The sequence below is a fragment of the Lactuca serriola genome, chromosome 5, assembly GCF_051521515.1.
Source record: "Lactuca serriola cultivar US96UC23 chromosome 5, Lser_US96UC23_V15, whole genome shotgun sequence".
Taxonomy (NCBI): Eukaryota; Viridiplantae; Streptophyta; class Magnoliopsida; order Asterales; family Asteraceae; genus Lactuca; species Lactuca serriola.
The window spans coordinates 328129098-328150538 of NC_136412.1; the positions used below are offsets into that span (position 1 = coordinate 328129098).

At 33.3% G+C, this 21441-nt stretch overlaps 2 protein-coding genes and 1 long non-coding RNA gene across 3 annotated transcripts; all 3 read right to left on the reverse strand.

Annotated features, from left to right (window-relative positions):
- Positions 1-8359: 8359 nt before the first annotated feature.
- On the reverse strand, positions 8360-8894 carry LOC145051971 (uncharacterized). The gene is made up of 3 exons (XR_013683881.1): positions 8746-8894; positions 8577-8667; positions 8360-8498 (listed from the first exon to the last, which is right to left on the reverse strand). It is a non-coding gene; the product is annotated as an uncharacterized LOC145051971 (long non-coding RNA).
- Positions 8895-9821: 927 nt separating this feature from the next.
- On the reverse strand, positions 9822-11282 carry LOC145050961 (uncharacterized). Its single transcript, XM_078999126.1, has one exon. The coding sequence runs from the start codon at positions 11280-11282 to the stop codon at positions 9822-9824; it is 1461 nt and encodes a 486-aa protein (XP_078855252.1).
- Positions 11283-14259, reverse strand: LOC145050962 (uncharacterized). Its single transcript, XM_078999127.1, has 3 exons — positions 13441-14259; positions 12810-13374; positions 11283-12724 (listed from the first exon to the last, which is right to left on the reverse strand). The coding sequence occupies exons 1-3, from the start codon at positions 14257-14259 to the stop codon at positions 11283-11285; spliced, it is 2826 nt and encodes a 941-aa protein (XP_078855253.1).
- Positions 14260-21441: the final 7182 nt, after the last annotated feature.

Below are 21441 nucleotides of genomic sequence, written 5' to 3' on the forward strand. Positions count from 1 at the left end.
ATATAATAAAGAGAAAATGACAAAAATATGCATTTATAGTAATTACATTACAAAAATAGCAAAAAAAACCGAAATTGCAAAAATAACCCTCAATTTCGCAGATGGAATTGCCCCATCTGCGAAATGGGCTTTCCATCTGCGAATGTACAAGCAGCTAAAGCACAACTGTGCTTTAGCTGCTTGTACATTCGCAGATGGAAAGCCCCATCTGCGAAATTAGGATCCCATCTGCGATTTCCCCTCTTTTTGACTATATAAACGTTTTTTTTTCTCCATTCTTCACCCTTCTCTACACAAAAACTCTCTTTTTCTCGGGGCTATTTTCGCGATTTTGGCTACTTTTTGAAGAAAATGGAGGATTATGTCAACAATCCCGCAAATATGGTTAGATTTTAACTCTTTTAATGTTTTAACTCTTTATTATTTTATTAATTGTATTATTTAGTGTAAAAAAATAGAAATTATAAAGTTTGTGAAATGGTAATTTTGTTGTGTTTGATAGTTTTAATATTTCTTTAGTATACCTGAACTTTAAATGTTATTTTGTTAGTGGTTGTTTGAATGTACAAGTAGAGACTGCGTAGAGTGTGCATCTGGTGGTTTTACATTTAATAATATGGTTAGAATATGCTTATTTTTTTAAATTATTAGTTAACTAAATTGTTAGAATAATGCTTACAATTTGTTATTTTTGTTGTTTATTTAGTTGTTGTATAACTTGAAAACTTGTATATTCTTATCGTATAATTGTTTATATAAAGTGAAAAATAGTTAAATTACAGTATGTGCAAAATAGTCGTTTGTATATATATTTGTCGTATAAGTATAACATTTGTATAAGTTGAAAATTTGTCGTATATATATTGTTAGAAATTGTTTGTATTTGTCGTATAAGTTGAAAATTTGTATATATTTGTCATATAACTTTAATTTGGTTGTCGTTTTATTTGAAAAATTGTTTGTTTATATGGTTATAAAATGTTAGTTTATATAATTAGAAAGATAAAAATTGTTTATATATTTGTCGTTTAAGTTGAAAATTTGTTTAATAAAATGTTTATATATTTATGTATGATATTGTTTTTTATCGTAAATATATTTGTTGTATAATTTGGAAAATTGTTTATATATGTGTATGTTAGTGTTTTTTACCGTAAATATATAAATTATTAATTTAGAATTTGTATTTGCATTACTAAAATTATTATTGTTTGTGTACTTATTGCAGTTCATAATCATATATTTTAAAAACAAAATATTTTTTAGTTCTCTAATTTGTTTTTGTGTTTTTTTTGCAGCATGATTTTAGTTTTATCAATATGAAAGCAATTGTGAACTTAAAAGGCTCGGGCGGTAATATATGGGAAGTATTTGAAGTTTTAGATGGTGTCAGGCGTGCCATTTTCAGAGATACTGTATTTGGTTATTTTATGGATGTCCCTCGTTTACAAGGGGACGCATTGTTGTTCCATAAAATGTTCCTTCATCAGATCCGACCGGACCCTATTTTATCTCAAGATGGAATAAAACGATTATATTTTAGAGTAGGCAATACAAAAATGGTTTATGAGCCGGAAGAGTTTTATTTCATAACCGACTTCAATTTTGGGGAGTATCCAAAAAACATCGGGAAAAACGCGTTGGAAAAATTATTAACTAGTAAAAAAAGATGTTTATTGCGTGAGCTGCTATTTCCGGACCATGCCAATAGTTTGGTGAAAATCGGCGAATTGAAATGTTTAATTTTAAATCGAACATTCTTAGAAGTTGACGACGTTGATGCAGTTAGAGTATGTTTGATATACATTTTGTATGAAGGTTTTTTGGGAAAAGAAATTAATGATCGGGTGCCACAAGATTGGTTTTTTTTTTGTTGAGAATTTGGATCTCTGGAACAGGTATATTTTATTTACGGTAAAAGTTTTATTTTATTAAAGTTATAATTTATATAAAAACCAATTTTGTTTTTTTGTTTTGTTAGTTTCGCTTGGGGTAGCTATCTTTGGGATTTTACTTATGTTGACCTTGAGGATACATGGAACAAAATAAATAATTATTTATCACTTCCTCAGCGTCGTCAAACTTTAAAGTACTCCGTCTCAGGATTTACGGCTCCAATAAGGGTATAAAAAATTTCTTATATTTAAATTGTTTTATTCTTATGTTTTTTATTTTAATTTTAACTTTTATTACTGTAATTGTAAGAAATTGTAGATATGGATATATGAGATGATTCCGGCTGTTCGTGCATGTGGATTTGTATTGAGAAAAAATAAAGACATGCCTCGGATGAAACGATGGAGTGGAACAAAAAAACTGAAATGGGTTGACGTGAACAAGATTTTTTTAAGGATATAGGTTTATAAATTTTTCGTTTATTATTAATAAACTTGATTATTATACTTTTATATGCATTTTTAATATGTTTGATTTCTTAGGAGGGGCAACCACCAAGACAAAACATGTTACCGAGTGATGGTGAGATGACATCTTGTTATTATATGTCATTTCAAGAGTATGTATATGGTGAAGGGAAACCAGTTCCATCCCTAGTACATGACCATTTTAGGAGACAAGACGAATCTTCGTCTAGTATGTCGTCCAGTGGTCGCTCTCATGGTAGAGGTAGAGGCAGTGGGAAACACAACCTAGACGAGGTGTTGAAACGACTACATGCACAGGAGCAGCATGAGTTTATGAACCAACAACCTACAGAGGTTTTTGTTGAAGAAGTGAATACTGAACAATTTTGGAATGACATTACTTTTGATGATCCTATAGTGTCACAAAGAAAATATGATGAACACGTTAGTTACACGCTACATTATTTTTTAAATTTTATTAACATATATGAATACATGTGTTCATATTTTATATTTGAAAATATAGGTTCTACAAGATGAAGTGATGAATAAAAACAATACAACTGAAAATATTTTTGGTGATATTGAAGACAACAAGGTTGTTATAGATATTACCTTTACGATTTTAATAATTACTTTTTAATGTGTCTTTCGTTACTAAGTATAAAGTTTTATTTTTAATGTAGGTGTTGGAGAAGAGGAATGACTATGCGGGGAACAAATTTGATGATGATGTGTTTGATGTAAATGATTATAGTGAAGTTAAATAGGTTCTTATACTTACATTAATTTATATTTTGTTTTTAGCAGATTGAAACATTTTTTTAATTAGAGATTATTGCTTATTAAATTATATGTCTTTCGGTATTAAGTATAAAATTTTATTTTTAATGTAGGAGTTGGAGGAGAGAAATGACAATGCAGGGAACAAATTTGATGATGATGTGTTTGACGTAAATGATTATAATGAAGCTAAAGAGGTTCTTATACTTACATTAATTTATATTTTGTTTATAGTAGATTGAAACATTTTTTTAACTAGTAAAGGATCCCCCGCTTTGCGGGGTTGGTAAGTTTTTGATGATTTACTTCGGATTATCAATTATTTCTGCTGTGGTTTTGAAATATATTGATAATATTTGTTAAGAATTAACGAAAAGTTAGAGGAATTTTTCATGTTTTCACTTGCCATTTCTGTAATGGGTTGGGTTAGAAGACGTGCATTCATATTTTTTTTTTTTAATCGGGAGTATGCAGAAAGTGACGTCAAGTCTTATTTATTTAACGTGAAGACGGAGTTCATTACATTCGTTTAAACCTACTGGATAAAAACATTGATAGAAAGTAAGTCTAGTGTTAGCTTCTATTTATCCGGCGCCTCCTTTATTACATGTTTGTATTTTCCAATCCTTTTGTGGATTGATCCAAGCATAAAGGAGATATTGTCTTGCATGGAGAGGTCCTCAACTTTGGCTTCTTCAAGTATGTTTTTCAAAATTTCATAACTGTCGTTATTGTACTCTGTTTTGTCTTCTGTGGTAAATCCTTCTTCAATTCTGGTTTGGACTGCTTCCATGAAATCTGCTACATCGCGGAGGTAGGCGATAAGCGCCTGCAGGACGTTTTCGACTTCTTTGTTTTTCATTTTCTTGGTTTTTTGGCTGGGATTGGTATTTTCTTGTGAACATGTGCTGGGGGATTGGGTATTTTCTTATATAGTATTTTAAGTTGGGAGGTGGGTTTTGATAATTGACGTGGAGGTATGTATCGGTTTGTGAGTGTCATTAAATTGTTGTAGGATAAATTAGCTATGCTGTGTAAGTCTATTTGGACGATGTCGTGGCTCTTTCTGATGGTTGTAGCAATACTTTGTATGGTAGGCTATGATGGTGGGTGTATTAGTTTGGGGGTAAAATATGTTTATTTTACCTTTATAATTTTACCGTAATTTTGTAAGAATCGTGTGAGTGTTTTGGGTGCAATATTTTTTACAACAAATACCCACAGAAAATAATAATTTTTTCAATCAAATCGGGTGTAAAAACTTCATAATCTGCAAATAATATAATTATTATTAAATAGTTTTGGAGTAAGGGTTACATGTTGATTTTTAGTTAAAAGTAGTTTTCTAAGTAGGGGTAAAACAGTCATATGTGTTGTAATTTTTTTAATAATTTTTTTCAATCAAATCGGGTGTAAAACTTCATAATTTGCAAATAATATAATTATTATTAAGTAGTTTTGGAGTAAGGGTTACATGTTGATTTTTAGTTAAAATTAGTTTTCTGAGTAGGGGTAAAACAGTCATATGTGTTGTAATTTTTTTTAAGAACACATAGTCACACAACAAATTATTGTAGTTTCCTTTGTAAAATATGTTACAAAGAAAACTTACTCAAACATTACAAAGAAATAAAAAATGTTAAAAATCATATTGTTATAAAGTACAATGCTATTTTTTTGCATATTTTCTAAAGTTTTATTGTTAAATTTGATCTTTCTATAAAAAGACCAAAATGACCTTTATCCAAAAAAAAAAAACCTTTTCTTATCTTTTTAACTACCCATTTGCACGTATCACATCTAATAATTTTTTTAATCAAATCAGGGTAAAATAGTTCTTAAGGAAATATGTCATTGGAACGAAAATTAGATTTCTTAATAATCTTCACATTGTACTTTCCTTTGTAAAAAATGTTAAATCATATTTTTTTATAAAGTACAATGTTATTTTCTGTATATTTTATAAAGTTGTATTGTAAAATTTTATTTTTCTATAAAACGACCAAAATGCCCTTCTTTCATAATATGAACCTGTCTACTATTCTAGAAAACATGTTGTTTGCTTTTTATTAAAGTTAAGAGTAGTTTTCTGAGCAGGGCAAAATAGTCATATCTATTGCAAATTTTTTTACAACACATAGTCACACAGCAAAACATTGTACTTTCCTTTGTAAAAAATGTTAAAAATCATATTGTTATAAAGTACAATGCTATTTTTTTTTGCATATTTTCTAAATTTTTATTGTTAAATTTGATCTTTCTATAAAAAGACCAAAATACCCTTTATAAAAAAAAAACCTTTTGTTATCTTTTTAACTACCCATTTGCACGTATCACATCTAATAACTTTTTTAATCAAATCGGGGCAAAATAGTTCTTAAGGAAATATGTCATTTGAGTGAAAATTAGATTTCTTAATAACCTTTTCTTGTATGGCAAAACAGTCACATGTGTTGCAATTTTTATTTTAGAACATGTAGTCACACAGCAAAACATTATACTTTCCTTTGTAAAAAATGTTAAATCATATTTTTTTTTATAAAGTACAATGTTATTTTCTGTATATTTTATAAAGTTGTATTGTAAAATTTTATTTTTCTATAAAACTACTAAAATGCCCTTCTTCCATAATATGACCCTGTCTACTATTCTAGAAAACATGGTGTTTGCTTTTTATTAAAGTTAAGAGTAGTTTTCTGAGCAGGGCAAAATAGTCATATCCGTTGCAAATTTTTTTTACAACACATAGTCACACAGCAAAACATTGTATTTTCCTTTGTAAAAAATGTTAAAAATCATATTGTTATAAAGTACAATGCTATTTTTTTGCAGATTTTCTAAAGTTTTATTGTTAAATTTGATATTTCTATAAAAAGACCAAAATGCCCTTTATCCAAAAAAAAAAAAAAAAAAAAAACTTTTTCTTATCTTTTTAACCACCCATTTGCACGTATCACATCTAATAATTTTTTTAATCAAATCGGGGCAAAATAGTTCTTAAGGAAATATGTCATTGGAATGAAAATTAGATTTCTTAATAACCTTTTCTTGTATGGCAAAACAGTCACATGCGTTGCAATTTTTATTTTAGAACACATAGTCACACAGCAAAACATTGTAGTTTCCTTTGTAAAAAATGTTAAATCATATTTTTTTTTATAAAGTACAATGTTATTTTCTGTATATTTTATAAAGTTCTATTGTAAAATTTTATTTTTCTATAAAACGACCAAAATGCCCTTCTTCCATAATATGAGCCTGTCTACTATTCTAGAAAACATGTTCTTAATAAAATACGTCACCGGAATGAAATTAAGATTTTTTGCATATTTTATGTAGTGTTAGTTTTTGAATATTTTCTAAAGTTTTAATGTTAAATTTCATTTTTATATAAAAAGACCAAAATGCCCTTTATCCAAAATAAAGACGAAAAATAACTTTTTGTGTTATTTTTAACCCACAATTTACACATATCACATTTAATAACTTTTTTAATCAAATCGGGGGAAAATAGTTTTTAAGAATCTATAAACAGAGATACAAACTTTCCCAAACAACACATACTCACACAACAAAACATTGTACTTTTCCTTGTAAAGAATGTGAAAAATCATATTTTTATAAAGTACAATGTTGTTTTATGGATATTTTCTAAAGTTTTATTGTGTCAACATCATTTTTCTATAAAAAAACCTATAATTATTGATTTGCAGTAAATTAATTAACTTTTAAGCTTTTCTTTTGCAGACCAATATTTCCGAGTCTAAAGTTAATTGTTCTAAACCGGTAATCACATAATTTGCAGAATAAGTCATTTTTAACTCGATAATCACATGATTTGCAATAACTCATTATTAACTCAAAAGACTTTGCTAACTTGATCTAGAAAAGCACGTATTAGACTGTGATGATGCAGAGATTTGGAACACTATGATGTGAACTTGATCTTTGAAGAAATAGTGATAGCAGACGAATTGGAATGTAGTCATACATAACTTATAAAAATTATTTTGAAAAGGATATCAAAGTTTAATTTGAAAATATATAGTATTCAAAATATTAGCTATGAATGAAAGGGATTGCCGTGAATTTCAAAGGTAGCATATGATAAGTAAACATTTGTTGTTTTTATTTTGAGTTTTATTTTGTGTGTAAGGATTTTGTAGTGAGGTGAGTATGATTTAATTTTTTTCTTACATGTTGATTATGTGGTAAGTTTTTATTTGTATAAGATGACTAAAAAGATTTTATTTCTGAGTTGATATTGCTTACTTTATGTTTTGTTTGTGAATAATTTACTGTGTGGTAGGAATGGCGTTTTTTTTAACGATATTACTTTCTTTTGGAATATTTAATAATACTTTTATACAAAAGGTTCATTACTTTGTGGAGTATGTGTTTACAATCCATAGTGCAAAATGACGGTTACATGTTTGTAATCCTGATAGAGTACAGTTGTTAGAGGGGTAAGTGGTTTACATATAACCTACTGCCTTTTATATCGGATGGTACATAAGCAGAAATTTGGGATGACAACATAAGGTGAGGTTGGTGTTTACTCTGCTCTACGTCCTCGCTTCGGTTGTTTCTTCAGTACAGATTCAGCTGTATGGTAATAAAAACTGAGTTATAAATTGACATTTTTTATCCAAGTAAAGTGGATATGTAAGTACCAGCGGTGTCGTATGTCAATGTTCTTGCTGTGTGTGATGTTTGTGATGTTGTAGATGCCATTCCAAGTATAGGATTGATTTCAACATTTGCGGAACCTTGAAGGTCTGCTGGAGTGATTGGTGTTGCTGTCGTTGTAGTTGTTGAAACTTGTGTTGGTGTGACCGGTGCAACTGACTGATTAACCATGGTTACTTCATGTATGTCAACAATTATGAAACGAATGTTTTCAGCTGTAGAGCCTTTTAGCATTTGGATTGACATAGTCTTTGATGTGCCCTCGTGATCATTGATAAGTGTTGGTGGGAGCTTTTTATTGCTTTCATGATCATCAGTCATTAGTTTTTCTGGTGTAGCACCAATTAGTTTTTGAGCCGCGCCATCGGTCATGATTGTAGTTAGAGAACCCGTTGGGTCCGTCAGAGTTGTAATTAGTTTATACCTGTATGGGGTTATTATGTGTTAATAAAACTTAGCATAAATAACTTTTGCTGGTATTACATTTCTGGGACATAGTGATATTTACAGGAATATGGGTGAGGGTGTTTTTCCGTGAGCACTGCAACTCCAGTAATTGCTTTTCCTGAAAATCGGATCTTTGCAAGTTGTGCATAGTACTTGGAACCAGTAGTCTTTGAATGTGATTGTTGTCAGTGTAGCTTTTACATTGAATGTTTTATCCTGTATTTATAGATTCTTATATCATTGTAGTTTTGGTAATAGTATGTCAGAAGGTTGTTATAGAGGTAGATAACATACCACCAGTTCACTATGAATCTTGCTGTTTAGCTCATGCAGTGTTGTTAGTGCTCCAGATGCTGTGGAAGTTGGGGGTGTAGGGCCAGTGAAGCTACAACCGGATTTGAGTTGTGAATGTATGATATTAATATATAATAATCTACCTTATCTTTGGTAAAGTATAACAGACCTGTGGATTAGAAGTGTTGTCTCCTGGATGGGGGGATTGACATATACGTGTGTGGCAGGTGATGATCCGAACCTTAAAGTACCTGCTATGTGTATTGATGAAGGCTTTATATTTGTAATGGCAACAACTGTTGTCGTAGGAGGGGTTGCCAACTCTTCAGGTCTGAATTTCTCACGAACATCAATACACTCTTTCCATAAACTGATCGCTATTTCATCACCTCTGAATTTTATATACATAGTAAACATTAAAAAAAGTAAAAGTAATCATAAGAAAGACTGGGGTTTGTTAAATGTTGTCAACCTTTCGTCTGCAAGAATTAGAAGAACGAATTCTTCTCCATTACGCTTTGTGCAATTTCTCATTTTTTTTAGCACGCCAAAGAAATCTGTTAGTTCAAATAGAATGTAGTTAAAACTGGAAGTAATATTAATATTACATCTTTTATGTATATACCTGGATAATACGACGGGTTTTCACCTAAGTTGAGGAGATCTGTTTTCGAGGCAAATCGGAACCAGGTTGCAGGGATTGTGACAGTGTCAGGAAGAGGAACAATTATGGAAATCAGGCCAACATCCATATAGATTTCGTTTTCTAGAACTTTCTGATACTCGTCTAAATAGGGACAGGTGTACTCTGATATTGTGTAGCAGTTAGAGATATTGAAAATTGATTCTATGTACCCCTGATTTGTTCTTTGTCCCAGAATCTGTATAGCATCTCCCTAATGTATTGAAATACAGTTAACTGTTAATAACGGTCAGTAATCATAGTGTATTTTTTTTAATGAGGTTTGATTTGCTTACGTATTTGTCCACACCGAGATACCATGTTTCATGCCGACGGTACTGTGGTTTCCATTTGCGTAGAATTCGCACCTGTAATGCTCCTCCTTCGCATGCATACTTCAGGTCAGATATGTTAGTCATGTCTCTGTTAATTCAAGCAATAAAGGATGGGTTAGTGATTATATATAATGATATTAATATAAAGAGGCACAATACAAGTAAAAGTGAATTTTCACGGAAAGAGTACATAGGTAGATAGTAATGGAATTATCAACCTCATTACAGTTAACTTTGGATAAGAAATCTTTTAAAAACGACATTTTTTGTTTGATTATGAGGTGTACATTCGTCATTGTTTATTAGGATTTTCAGGGATGTAGGTGATGTTGCTCTTGATAATGCAACATAAAGTTGACCATGTGTAAATACGGGCTGTGGCAAATAGATGCCAATCCTTTTTAGTGACTGTCCTTGGCTTTTGTTTATTGTCATGGCATAACAAATTTTAATTGGGAACTGTTTACGTTCAAAGGCAAACGGTAGATTAGCAGGTTTGTGAACGAATTTAATGCGAGGTATGTATACACGCTTCCCAGTGCACGTTCCTGTTATAATTGTTGCTTCAATTATGGTTGGAAGTAGTTGTGAAACAATTAACCGTGTGCCATTACACAAACCTTCCCTCTGGTTAATGTTTCTCAGCAACATAATAGGAGCTTTTATTTTCAGCTTGAGAGTGTGGGGTGGGATTCCAGCAAAGGTTAGCTGATTTAGATATTCAATGGGATATAAACCCTCTAACTCTGATGTATATTTGCCATTAGGTTGCATAGCGTCTGTACTTTTATAAACCCTTTCATCAGTCTTTACCATTTCCAGAATTATTGCGTTTAACTTGTCAGCAGTGTCATTTGTGGGACAAACAATAGCCCTTACAGATAGATCGGATGGTGAGGGATTATCCAGCAGTCTATTTCCATAGACAAAGAGGATTAGGTTTTTCAAAGACTCACTATCTATTGGTATTAAAAGCGAAGGTGGTATTTCTACCCAGGTTGTAGTATGTGGATTGTCTGCATCTGGCACACCTAAAGTTCCATTCCCAATGTTAAGCAGCCAGTCAGCGAAAGCAGCTATGGATAGACCCTCACTTACATCAGTGGTAGTCTGTGTTAAGCGCATGTTGTGATGCAGTGTACAGACCTCAAAATATGACCACAGGTATGAATTTGGAAGGGTTAATGCAATAATCTCAGTTCGGGAACTTTTTGGGGAAACTGGAAGTGTTTGACGGAAGTCACCACCAAGTAAAACTGAAATGCCACCGAAAGGTCGTTTTTCACACTCCAACACATCTCTAAGAGATCGATCGAGGTACTCAAAACATCGGCGGTCGCTCATCGGTGCCTCGTCCCATATAATGAGGGATGTCCGTTTGAGCAAATCTCCAAGTAATGTCCTTTTCTTGATGTCACATGATTTTTTTTCAGCCAAATTGATTGGGATGTTAAACCGTGAGTGAGCAGTTCTTCCAGAAGGCAAAAGTAGAGATGCAATTCCCGAAGCAGCCACTGCAAGAACGATTTTCCCAATAGACCTGAAGTATGCAAGTAATGTAGTCCATAAAAATGTCTTTCCAGTCCCACCATGTCCGTACACAAAAAGCAACACCTGTTTTTTGTTTTCTTCGGATATGACAACGGTCTTATAAATACGCATCTGATCTTCATTTAATTGTAGAAACATTTATGAGTGTTGGTGTTGCAAGGACTCCTTATCATAACTTGACTCTTCTAGCAAGAGACGATTTTGCAGGACTACAATAGTATCCGGATTTGGCACGGGTAAATGGAAGTCAACTAACGATCTAGAAGGTGTAGAAGATCGGAGTGCATTTTCTAGTTCAAAAAGGAGTTGTTGCTGCACTATATCATCATTCATATGAAATCGTTTATCTGGGAACTCGGTTTTTAGTTTAAGCAAGTAATCATCTATCATCTTCCGCCATGCAACATCCCAAAGTGATTGTGGATTACTTACATCACAAAAAAGCAATAGATGACAGAAGAGGGAACGTAACTGTGAAGAAGTAGCCCATGATGAAGCTTCAATGAAGGCCGTCAGCCATTCCATGTCCTCACCTATTAACCCTAGTGCGTTACATGCACTTCGAAAAGTTGGATGAAGATGACCATGCACCGTACGAACATCTTCATAAGATGTGCATCCTTTTTGATGACAGAGTAACATCCGAAGATAGAATAACTCTCCCGAAGATGGATGGACAAACACAAGCCTACCTATACTTTTTGAAGATTCTAAAACTCTTTGTCCCCATTCCTTTGATCTAGCATCCCACACGTATCTATTTGGGTAGTCTATATACGTAAGATCTCGACCTTGTGGATCTCTTGCATTGCTGTCAAACCATCCAAGTAGTAGTGTTCTTGCAAAACCAGGATTGCGAAGGACATCTTCTATTCTACCAGCCTCTTTGAACATAACATGTTGCATATTTAGTAAGTGGACAGGTAATATCATGACAGGGGGATTCTGTCGATGGATGTCGAAATTAAAGATTCTCCATGCGGCCTCATGAGGACATATATAACGTGCATCTAGAAAGTTTTGGACTTCGTTCAAAACTCGAACCTGTGAATTTGGATCACCAGAGTCGGCCGCCTCACTCTTTTGAACAACAAATCTAACACGTTCAACCCCTTTTGAAATATATTTGAATAGATATTTGACCATCATATTCCAGCCACAATATTCGACGTTTATATGCGCATCGAACCGACTACACAACCGCTTGTTATATGGGACAACATATCCGTTATCGATAACAATACCATTTTGCATTGTATGACGTCTCACTGCATCCCTTTTGTAGTGTGCGTAACCTTCGTCATCAAAAGTTGTAGCGTCAAGAAACGGTTTCGGAAAACGCTTGCTACATTTCCCATCCTTCATACAAGGAGCTTTATTATTTAATGGACCACACGGACCATGGATCATACACGTTGTCACTGTCCGATGCAACAATGCTTCTGAAACAGGATCTGGAAGTTCAGCACTTATAAAGCTGTCAATATCAGCAGGTTCTTGGATAGAATCTGATTTCGACACCCACAGAAGTGTGTGACAATGCGGTAATCCTCGCTTTTGGAACTCAATAGTGTACAAATCTGGAGAATAGAAAGATGAGAGAAAACTTTAGAAACCGTAAACAGAAGATATAAGTAGTAGGAAACAAAAACTAACGATACTTACGTGCTTGAACTTCGCCAAAAGTTTTATCTTCTTTTAGAAAGTTAATAAAGGCAGCCACTTTCATCTCGAAAACCCTAGTTATGATGTCAGGTCTATTGTGAGCATCACGCTGACCATAACTTTCCATGTGTCGTCTTATCTCTGGCCACTTGACATTGCATGTAAATGTAATAAAGTATTGTGGATTCCCATACACTCTACAAATCGATAAGGCGTCTTGATAATGACTGTACATATATCGGGGACCACCAACAAATGATGCAGGTAAGAAAACACGTTTACCCACGAAACGGTTCTCTCTATCCCCTTTAGAGAGGGCATCATAAAGACCGGACAAAAATTCGGATCGTAAATGGTCCTGATTGTTTAAGACATAATCTAACCGACCAGCTTCAATACAAGTATAAGCGTCGACAAGGTACTGTTGGAAAAGCCGACCGGAATTGAGTATAAGAGAATACATACCTCGACGTGCATGGATTTGATAACTATAATACATGTTTACCGTGAGGTTCCTAACACTGTTCCCCGTCTCATTACGTAATTTCAAACGTGGAGACCAACCCTACTCACCAAATGGGAAAAGCAAAGGATATTGTAGTGGCATATAACTTGGGTGAAGTTTACTTACTCGTTGAGGAATACCAGATTTCGAGTGAACAATGATGTCATACTTGCTACAATTACTGTCATCGCCAGTAACAATACAACCTAAACTACCAGCAGCTGGGCAACCATACCTACGATCAGGGACGTCACTGAACAAACGAACTGCATAGGAATCTAATTTCATAGCTTCAGCCATTTCTTTAGCTGTTTTGAATGTCCTAACATATTCATTATGAATTGAAAGGGATTCCATTAGAATTTTTACAACAGCACCATCTAAACCTTTTTTAGTAGAGGTGTGAAAGGCTTTCAACCGATTAGAAACCTCATTAGCAGTATCGACAACATACAACTGCAAGAACCTTGGACCTTTAGACTCATCAGGACACAAAGACCCTATCCAATGACAAACCTGACCAGAAACCTTAAAAACATATGGACCATGACCGTTGTTAATATCCTCGTCAACAATAGACCCAAAAGACGTCATGGAAAACATACTATTATAACCTCTAATGTCATTCAAAAAATTAGCATCTGTATAAAGGTTATAAAGTTCAGGAGGAGGCATTCGCGAAAGAGGTAACACAACAGAAGCTCCTTTACAACAGTGATTATACTTAGGACGATTAGTTTGACGACGATTTCCAAGCCTTTCAATATACCAAAACAAAGCTCCACAAAATTCACAAACACATATACAATCTCCACAGTCATAATACGTAGGAAGCGCAACAGAAGTAAAAAATCGAGATCGTCGACTCCTGCGCAAAAGAGGAGCAACAGAAGCAAAAGAGGGAGACCCACAGTCACTAAGCTTACGTTTTCGACAGTTATTCATAATCAGAAATCAAGGAAATTAAAAGCTGAAAAAATTTACCATAAGCAAGAAGAAAACAAAAATTAAAGACGCAGTCACAAAAGCCCTAATTGACAGATGATGAAGAAGCAGCAGAAGAAAAATACCTAGAGCAGATAGATAACTGGAGAACAAAGAAAGCGGAGGCAAGAAAACCAAGGAGCATCCGGTAGACGACACGAAAAAACCACGTAGGCAAGAAAATTAAATCAAATCCACAAAGTAATAACACGTGCGACGGAATTATATATTATATAGATATATATATATATATATATATATATATATATATATATATATATATATATATATATATATATATATATATATATATATATATATAAAGGATATGGAGATAATTGTGAAGGTCATGTGGTAGAATTCAGAAAAACAAAAATTGTGGGAGGAAACATAGAGAAAAGGCAGCGATCGTGTGGCCAAAATCGGAAAAGCAAAAAGTCACTGTACATAAGCGTCCGCTCAATTTATTATATATATAATTAGAGATTATTGCTTATTAAATTAGGCGCCGGACGAAGACGAAATAATAATTATGGGAATTGTAGATTATTTTGATGAGTATGGTGTTGATGGCAAAGAAGTTACACCCAATAAACCGATGACTCGAAAACCATCACAATATTTGTGCCCTCCTTACACCGAGGTATTCGTTTTATTTATAAACTCATAATTTTATGTTTATGTGAATTATCCGAAAGATAGAGATTTAAACATTTGAATATTGTTTTTAGTTGCACACGACACCAAAACAAAAAAGAAGAGCAAAAAAGAAGGTTGATATCAAATCAACAAGCCCCGTTCCTCCTCCAGCGTTTGGTGTTGCTCACGACTTCTCCATGTTGCGTCTGCAACCTTATGTAGCAGGCGGTGAGGTTGTCATCCAAAATTATTTATTTCATTCATATGATGTCCAACATCGTTTGTTTAATTTCGTGTTAGATAGAGATTTTTGGAGCTCATTGTTTGGGCATACACACGACGGATGATTGGAGTCATCGGTAAATTAATTGTTAATTTATTATTTTCAAAGTAAATTGTTTTTTAGTCAATAACAAAAGTATCATGATTTTGTGCAGCATATAACCATTTGGTACCGACTATTGATGGAGAGACGGTTTGAGGGCGACCGACATACAATAATGCCTCCAAATTTTTTTGTTTCTCATGCTTTGGAAGAAGGGCAGGATTGGAGGGCGTTTATGGCTGGTATTGCTACATACCCCAACTTCATGGTTGCTTGGTGGGATGTTGATACGGTAAACTTAATTGTTTATATTGAAAATATTATCGTTATTTTTGTTATGTTTTTGTATTGTGATGTAAAGAAACATATTTTTATTTTCTGATCCTTATACAGGTCCTAATGCCGATTCATTCATCCCCTAATCATTGGCTATTTGGGGAACTACGATTAGCGTCAATGGAAGTGCATATTTATGACAGTCTTGGTAGAGGGGCTTATGAAAAATTCAAATCTGAAGGAATCTTTTCCAAATTTGAACGTCGGGTGGTAAATTATTTGGACAAGATTAAGTATTGGGCCCGGAGGAACATCCCAAGGATTCCATTGAATATGCAATTCATTTATGAAGAAAATGTTCCCCAACAAAGTAGTCATTTGGGAGATTGTGGTGTTTTTGTTTGTATGTTTATGGAGCAATTTGTTTCAGGTCAACCAATATGTGTTCTTATTGACCCAAAGAACGCAACTTTAGAGTTCCGTCAACGGATGGCAAAAATTTATTGGGGGTCTAGTCTTGGTCCTATGTCGTTGGATTATATAATTGTATATCTAAATTAATGTTGGATTTGATTATTAGTTTATTTTTATAGTTTCGTCAACGGATGACAAAAAATTTAACGTTACGACAATTACAACAAATTAATGACCTACTAATAACTTATCAATACTTACAACATAAGAACGACTACAACATTTGTTTTAACGTTACAAGTACACTGTTCTAAACATAAGTACAAATACAACAATTTATTGACCTAACAACTTCAAAACCATAAAAACAATATTAAAAAGCTTACAACTTGTAAACAAGAACTGCCAAGAACAACACCCAACTACAAACCAACGCTATATTTAACTTCTTATTTTCTGATGGAAAGTGCTTATTAGAGTTAGCTACTTTAGCTATTACCATAGATGATTGGTCCTTTTCTTCATCAACCCAACTGATAAACCCGCATTTTGGTCCCTGTTAAATTTAACATTGACAGTAAGATAATAAATTTTTGTCATGTAAACATGAGGGTTTAAATTTGAATGACGTTAACAACATGATATTTATTTTATGTCGTATTATGTATTAGTTATTTATGTACCCCATTTATATTTTATGGCGTATTATGTATTAGTTATTTATTTTATGTCGTATTATGTATTGGCGATTGAGGAAACAACATACATTAAAAGAAATGGACATTTATTAAATAGTAACAAAACACACATACAACAACAAACAACTTAAATAACGAAAAACAATTAACTTAACCAACATGCATATTAAAAATAAGGGACATTCTTTAAAAGATTCCATGCATCTAAGTGGGTAAACTCGCTACCATCATATTCAAAACGGTATAGTTCCAAAGCCACCTGCCGTAAAATGTCTTCATCCGTATTTGCATGTTCATTATCCAACTTGTTATAAATACGTTGAAATTGTTTCACCTTTATTTTCAAATCTAGAAACTTCGCTTTGACATCTCTTCTTCTTCGATATTGAGTACGCCCCATTAAATGGTGAAACAAATGACAGACACGAGACCAAAATGATCCAGCACGAACTTGTGGGGGACCCGGTGGAAAATCCTCCTCTACAGTTATAATCCAAGCTTGAACCAAAGCGACCACCTCTTCGTTCCCCTATATATGTGGTGAGTCCATAATTGCAAGGGGGAAGTAATACGATACAATTACAATGGATATTAAAATCTATTTATAACGACTCCTTATTTTCCCGGTGCAATGGCTTGTCAATTCAAGTAGCAATGTATTGTGTTGTCATTCGACGGGGAATGACTTGTCAACTCGAACAGTGATCTGTTGTGTTATAAGTATAGTACACTGCATTCGTCAGTTAATTTTGACTATGAATTGCAGACATATTAGAATATTGGACTGCGATTTTGTGTAGAAACTACTATAAATTGACATTAAGTTAAATGAATAGTTTACTAAACAACCAATACAGCTGTTTAAATATTGTTTTTTAGATTCTACTCTCTTTGTTTCAATCAAAATGAGTTCTATATCATGGAGCAATGAAGAGTTCTTGGTTCTTACACGTGCTTATATTCATGTGTACGAGACAAGCAAGTTGAACGATCCAATGTTTTGGAGCCTTTTAACCAATATTTTCAATGCTTGAAAGCGAATGGCTACAAGAAACGATCGTGACGAACTAGACATCTTAGCAAGATGGTATGAAATGAAAACCGAAGTTCTATTATTCAACGATCTTTATACCAAAATTGACGACACTCGTTTAAATGCTACTGAGGAGGTCATCTTGGAAGCTGCTAAGGAGGAATACAAGTCATTAAGTAACGGGTTGGAATTCCAGTTTGAAGCCCCTTGGAATATTTTGAAATATATCCCGTTTGTTTAAAATCTATTTTAGTTTATTATGTGAGTACTAGGTTATTTTCATGTATTTCGTATGTATTTTGTTTGTTTAAAATCTATTTTAGTTTATTATGTGAGCAACTCGTATGATTAATTTGAATTAATAAATGCCCATTGCATTAGTTTTCACAATACATTAGAATACATTACTAACAAGAATTCCATGAACCATTACAAACATTACAACAATTACATGAAAAACAACGACATAATACAAACAAAGCATTAAAGTAAAACACAAGTCCATGGGTTATTCTGAACAGAAATTAGAGCGGTCTACATGAAATACTGTTTATTTTTAACAACCTTCCAAACTTCCTCATATTCGAAGTCTCTGCCGTCATGCTCACAGATGTAAAAATCTGTAACAACTTCCAAGAACTCTTCTTCGTCCCGATAACGAACATTGGTACTTTTCGCATAATTACATGCTCGATTGAACCATGTCACTTCTTCCTTTACATCCATCCACTTAGTAACAACATCTGATTTTTCTCTTTGTTGTCCTTCTCCCATCTCATGGTTAAACAAAGATGTTATGCGAGTCCATTCATCACCAATTAGGCAATGCAGGGGAGCAAGTAACGATACACCATCCTTAACACTTAGCCAGCATCGTGTAAGAACTAACACCTCATTTGTCGTCCATGACCTTTTAGAATTGGAACCAGGTACTTCATTCGAAGAAATTGCTGCATTCGACGACATTTCTAATAATGGGAGTTCGTTTCGTTTAGGTGATTTGGGTGTTTGGTTTTTAGATCTTAAACATCTATTTATATAAATAAATACAGGACTATGAATTAAAACTTTGACTATGAAATGGTTACATTTGGACTACGATTTTCAGCTTTATGCAGTGATTTATCATGTCAAACTGTCATTTATGTCTTGTCACTTAAGGGTTCCCCTATGATTTGCAGGTTACTGTAGTGACTTTTCATTACTGTCTAGTCATTTCAAAGTTGGACTTGTCATTACTGTCTAGTATGTATAAATACCACTATAGCACAAGTTTATTACAATGTCGACTTTATTATGAGTTCCTCACACAAATTCGAAGTTTGCTCATGCAACGAAGTAGATTGTTACTACTGTGATTCGGTAGACCCTTTTTTTACACCATCTTCAGCCGAGCCATATATGTCACATGAAAATTTTGAAGAATTGAAAAAGGCTGAAGAACAACAAGAAGAGGACAAAGAGTCATCCCGACTTCTCACTCAACTTGCTAATGATATTGCATCGGAATGCAAACAAGCTCAAGAATGCATAGACCTCAATAAAAACAAAATCAAAGAGCATAAAGATTGGATAAAAAAGAGTAAGAAGGTAATCAAAACGACTGAAAAATGGCTTGTTGAGAAGGATGAGCAGTTGATACACATTATGGTAAAAAAGGATCATTTGGAAGACAAAATGAGAATTAGGGATGACTATAAAACAATGGAGAAAGAGAAGTACTCATTGCAGTTCCCTGAGTTTAAAAATTAGTTACAAAATTGTTGTAATATTATCATGATACAGATTAGGTTGCAAAAGGATCGTTTGTTGTTTTTTTTTAAATAACATGTTGTAATTGTTAAAAAAAATCTGCAAACTATATGTTATAATATAAAGGTTTCATTAATTGTTATAATCAACAAACTAAACTAAAATATGAAAGCATAGCAATGTCTTGTAAGATTTAATAAAAATATTACAATACATAATAAGTTAACAACTCGTCATTACTCTTCATTTCAAGGTTGTTTTATATCAAAATCAGCGTTATAGGTTTATGAGCAACTCGCTGAACCACCAATATTAAATGTCATTTCTGCAGTAGAAATTATGTGACGTGCTCCACTACTGGACGCCCTTCCAGTACAATTATTTCTCGTGTGTCCTATTTGACCACATGTAGAACACTCTTTTATAATTGGACCCTCACCTTGGGATGGAATGCGATCTGTGTTCATTGGTCTGCCTGGCTGACGTTTATCCATTATAGGTGGCTTAACAATCATCAAATCATCGGGGATCTCCCATTCGGATGGCTTTAGCAGAGGGTTTATTGATTCCTCATATGTTTTCCTTAGTGTTTCGGTAAAGTAAGCATTTAATGCATACCTCGAGCAGTCTTGGTAATTGTTCACTGTTAAACATCTTATGACATGACCACAAGGTATCCCATCAAGTTGCCAATGCCTACATGTACATGTCATATGTTGGAAATCAACAATCACATTTTGTGCCCCCTTTTTGGCCTTGCATTTCGTATTTGAGATCATGCGAACATCCCATTTACTAAAAGTTTTCTTGTTTTTTTTAGAATTTCATCCGCCCAAGGGGTAAGTATTGTTGTTGCTTCCGCTAAAAAAACAGCCAAAATGAAGAAGTTAAGATCAATAACATCAAAATTAGTAAAACATTAATATTAAAAATTTACTTAATACCTGCAAAGTTACGTCTTTGAAACCACCATTGTTGCATTGTAGCACGAAAAAAATCGATCAACATAAGTATTGGCACCTTATGTGTGTGTCTAGATAATCCATCTACTACTAGGGTTGGTTTACAAAAATTGACAAAAGCGCGTACCTACAATACATTGTATATCTATTCAAATACACCAAAATAAATATTAAAAAATTAATATAATGTTATAATACTAACCGAGCAACCGAGTGCGACGTAAAAAAACTCAAAGCGATCATCAACATCTGTTTTAACATGTGTGACAGTACCCGGATTATGTTTGGCCAAGTTGTGACAATACGCCGGAAGTTTGGTAAAAAAATCCTCTTTCGTACCCCTTAACGTCAACAATGCATATTGCTTCGCACGCCATGCCTGATGGTATGAGATATTGATATTCAATTGAGCATTCATATCATTAACAATATCTTTTCCCTGATAAACTCTACTATAGTCTTCAGCCAAAACATCAACAACATATTCACTCAAAACATATTTGTTTGCTTGTCGATGATTAGGTTGCATAAATGTTAAAGAACATGTGTGTACATCAACAAATTTATTCACTTGGAAAAGTCCATCAGAATTTTTAATTGCTTTTGCTCTTAGTAACCAAGAACAATTTTTCGAAACACACACAACTTCATACCTTGATTTGGTGGATCTACTTGTCCTCGTCTGGAAACCTTCTCGAAGACATTTTTTACCAATACACCGCTTTAAAAGTTCTTTGTTCTTAAATATACTCTCACATTGAATCTTTTGAAGATTCATGTCTACCATCTGTGTTGGGATATCTTAATTAATATCAACTGGGCATGCTGGTATAGGGGGCATACCGTGAAAAAGGTTATCGGGAAACTTAGCTTTAACTTCATCACCCAACTCATCTCTATTAGAATTGCTTTGTAGCTCGGTTATATCTAAATGTACATCACCAACATCAACATAATGCCCGTAAACATGATTTTTTTTCATTTTTTTGACTTGATTTTTTTTCTTTTTAGTTTTATCTACCACACACCTATTCATAACTTTAA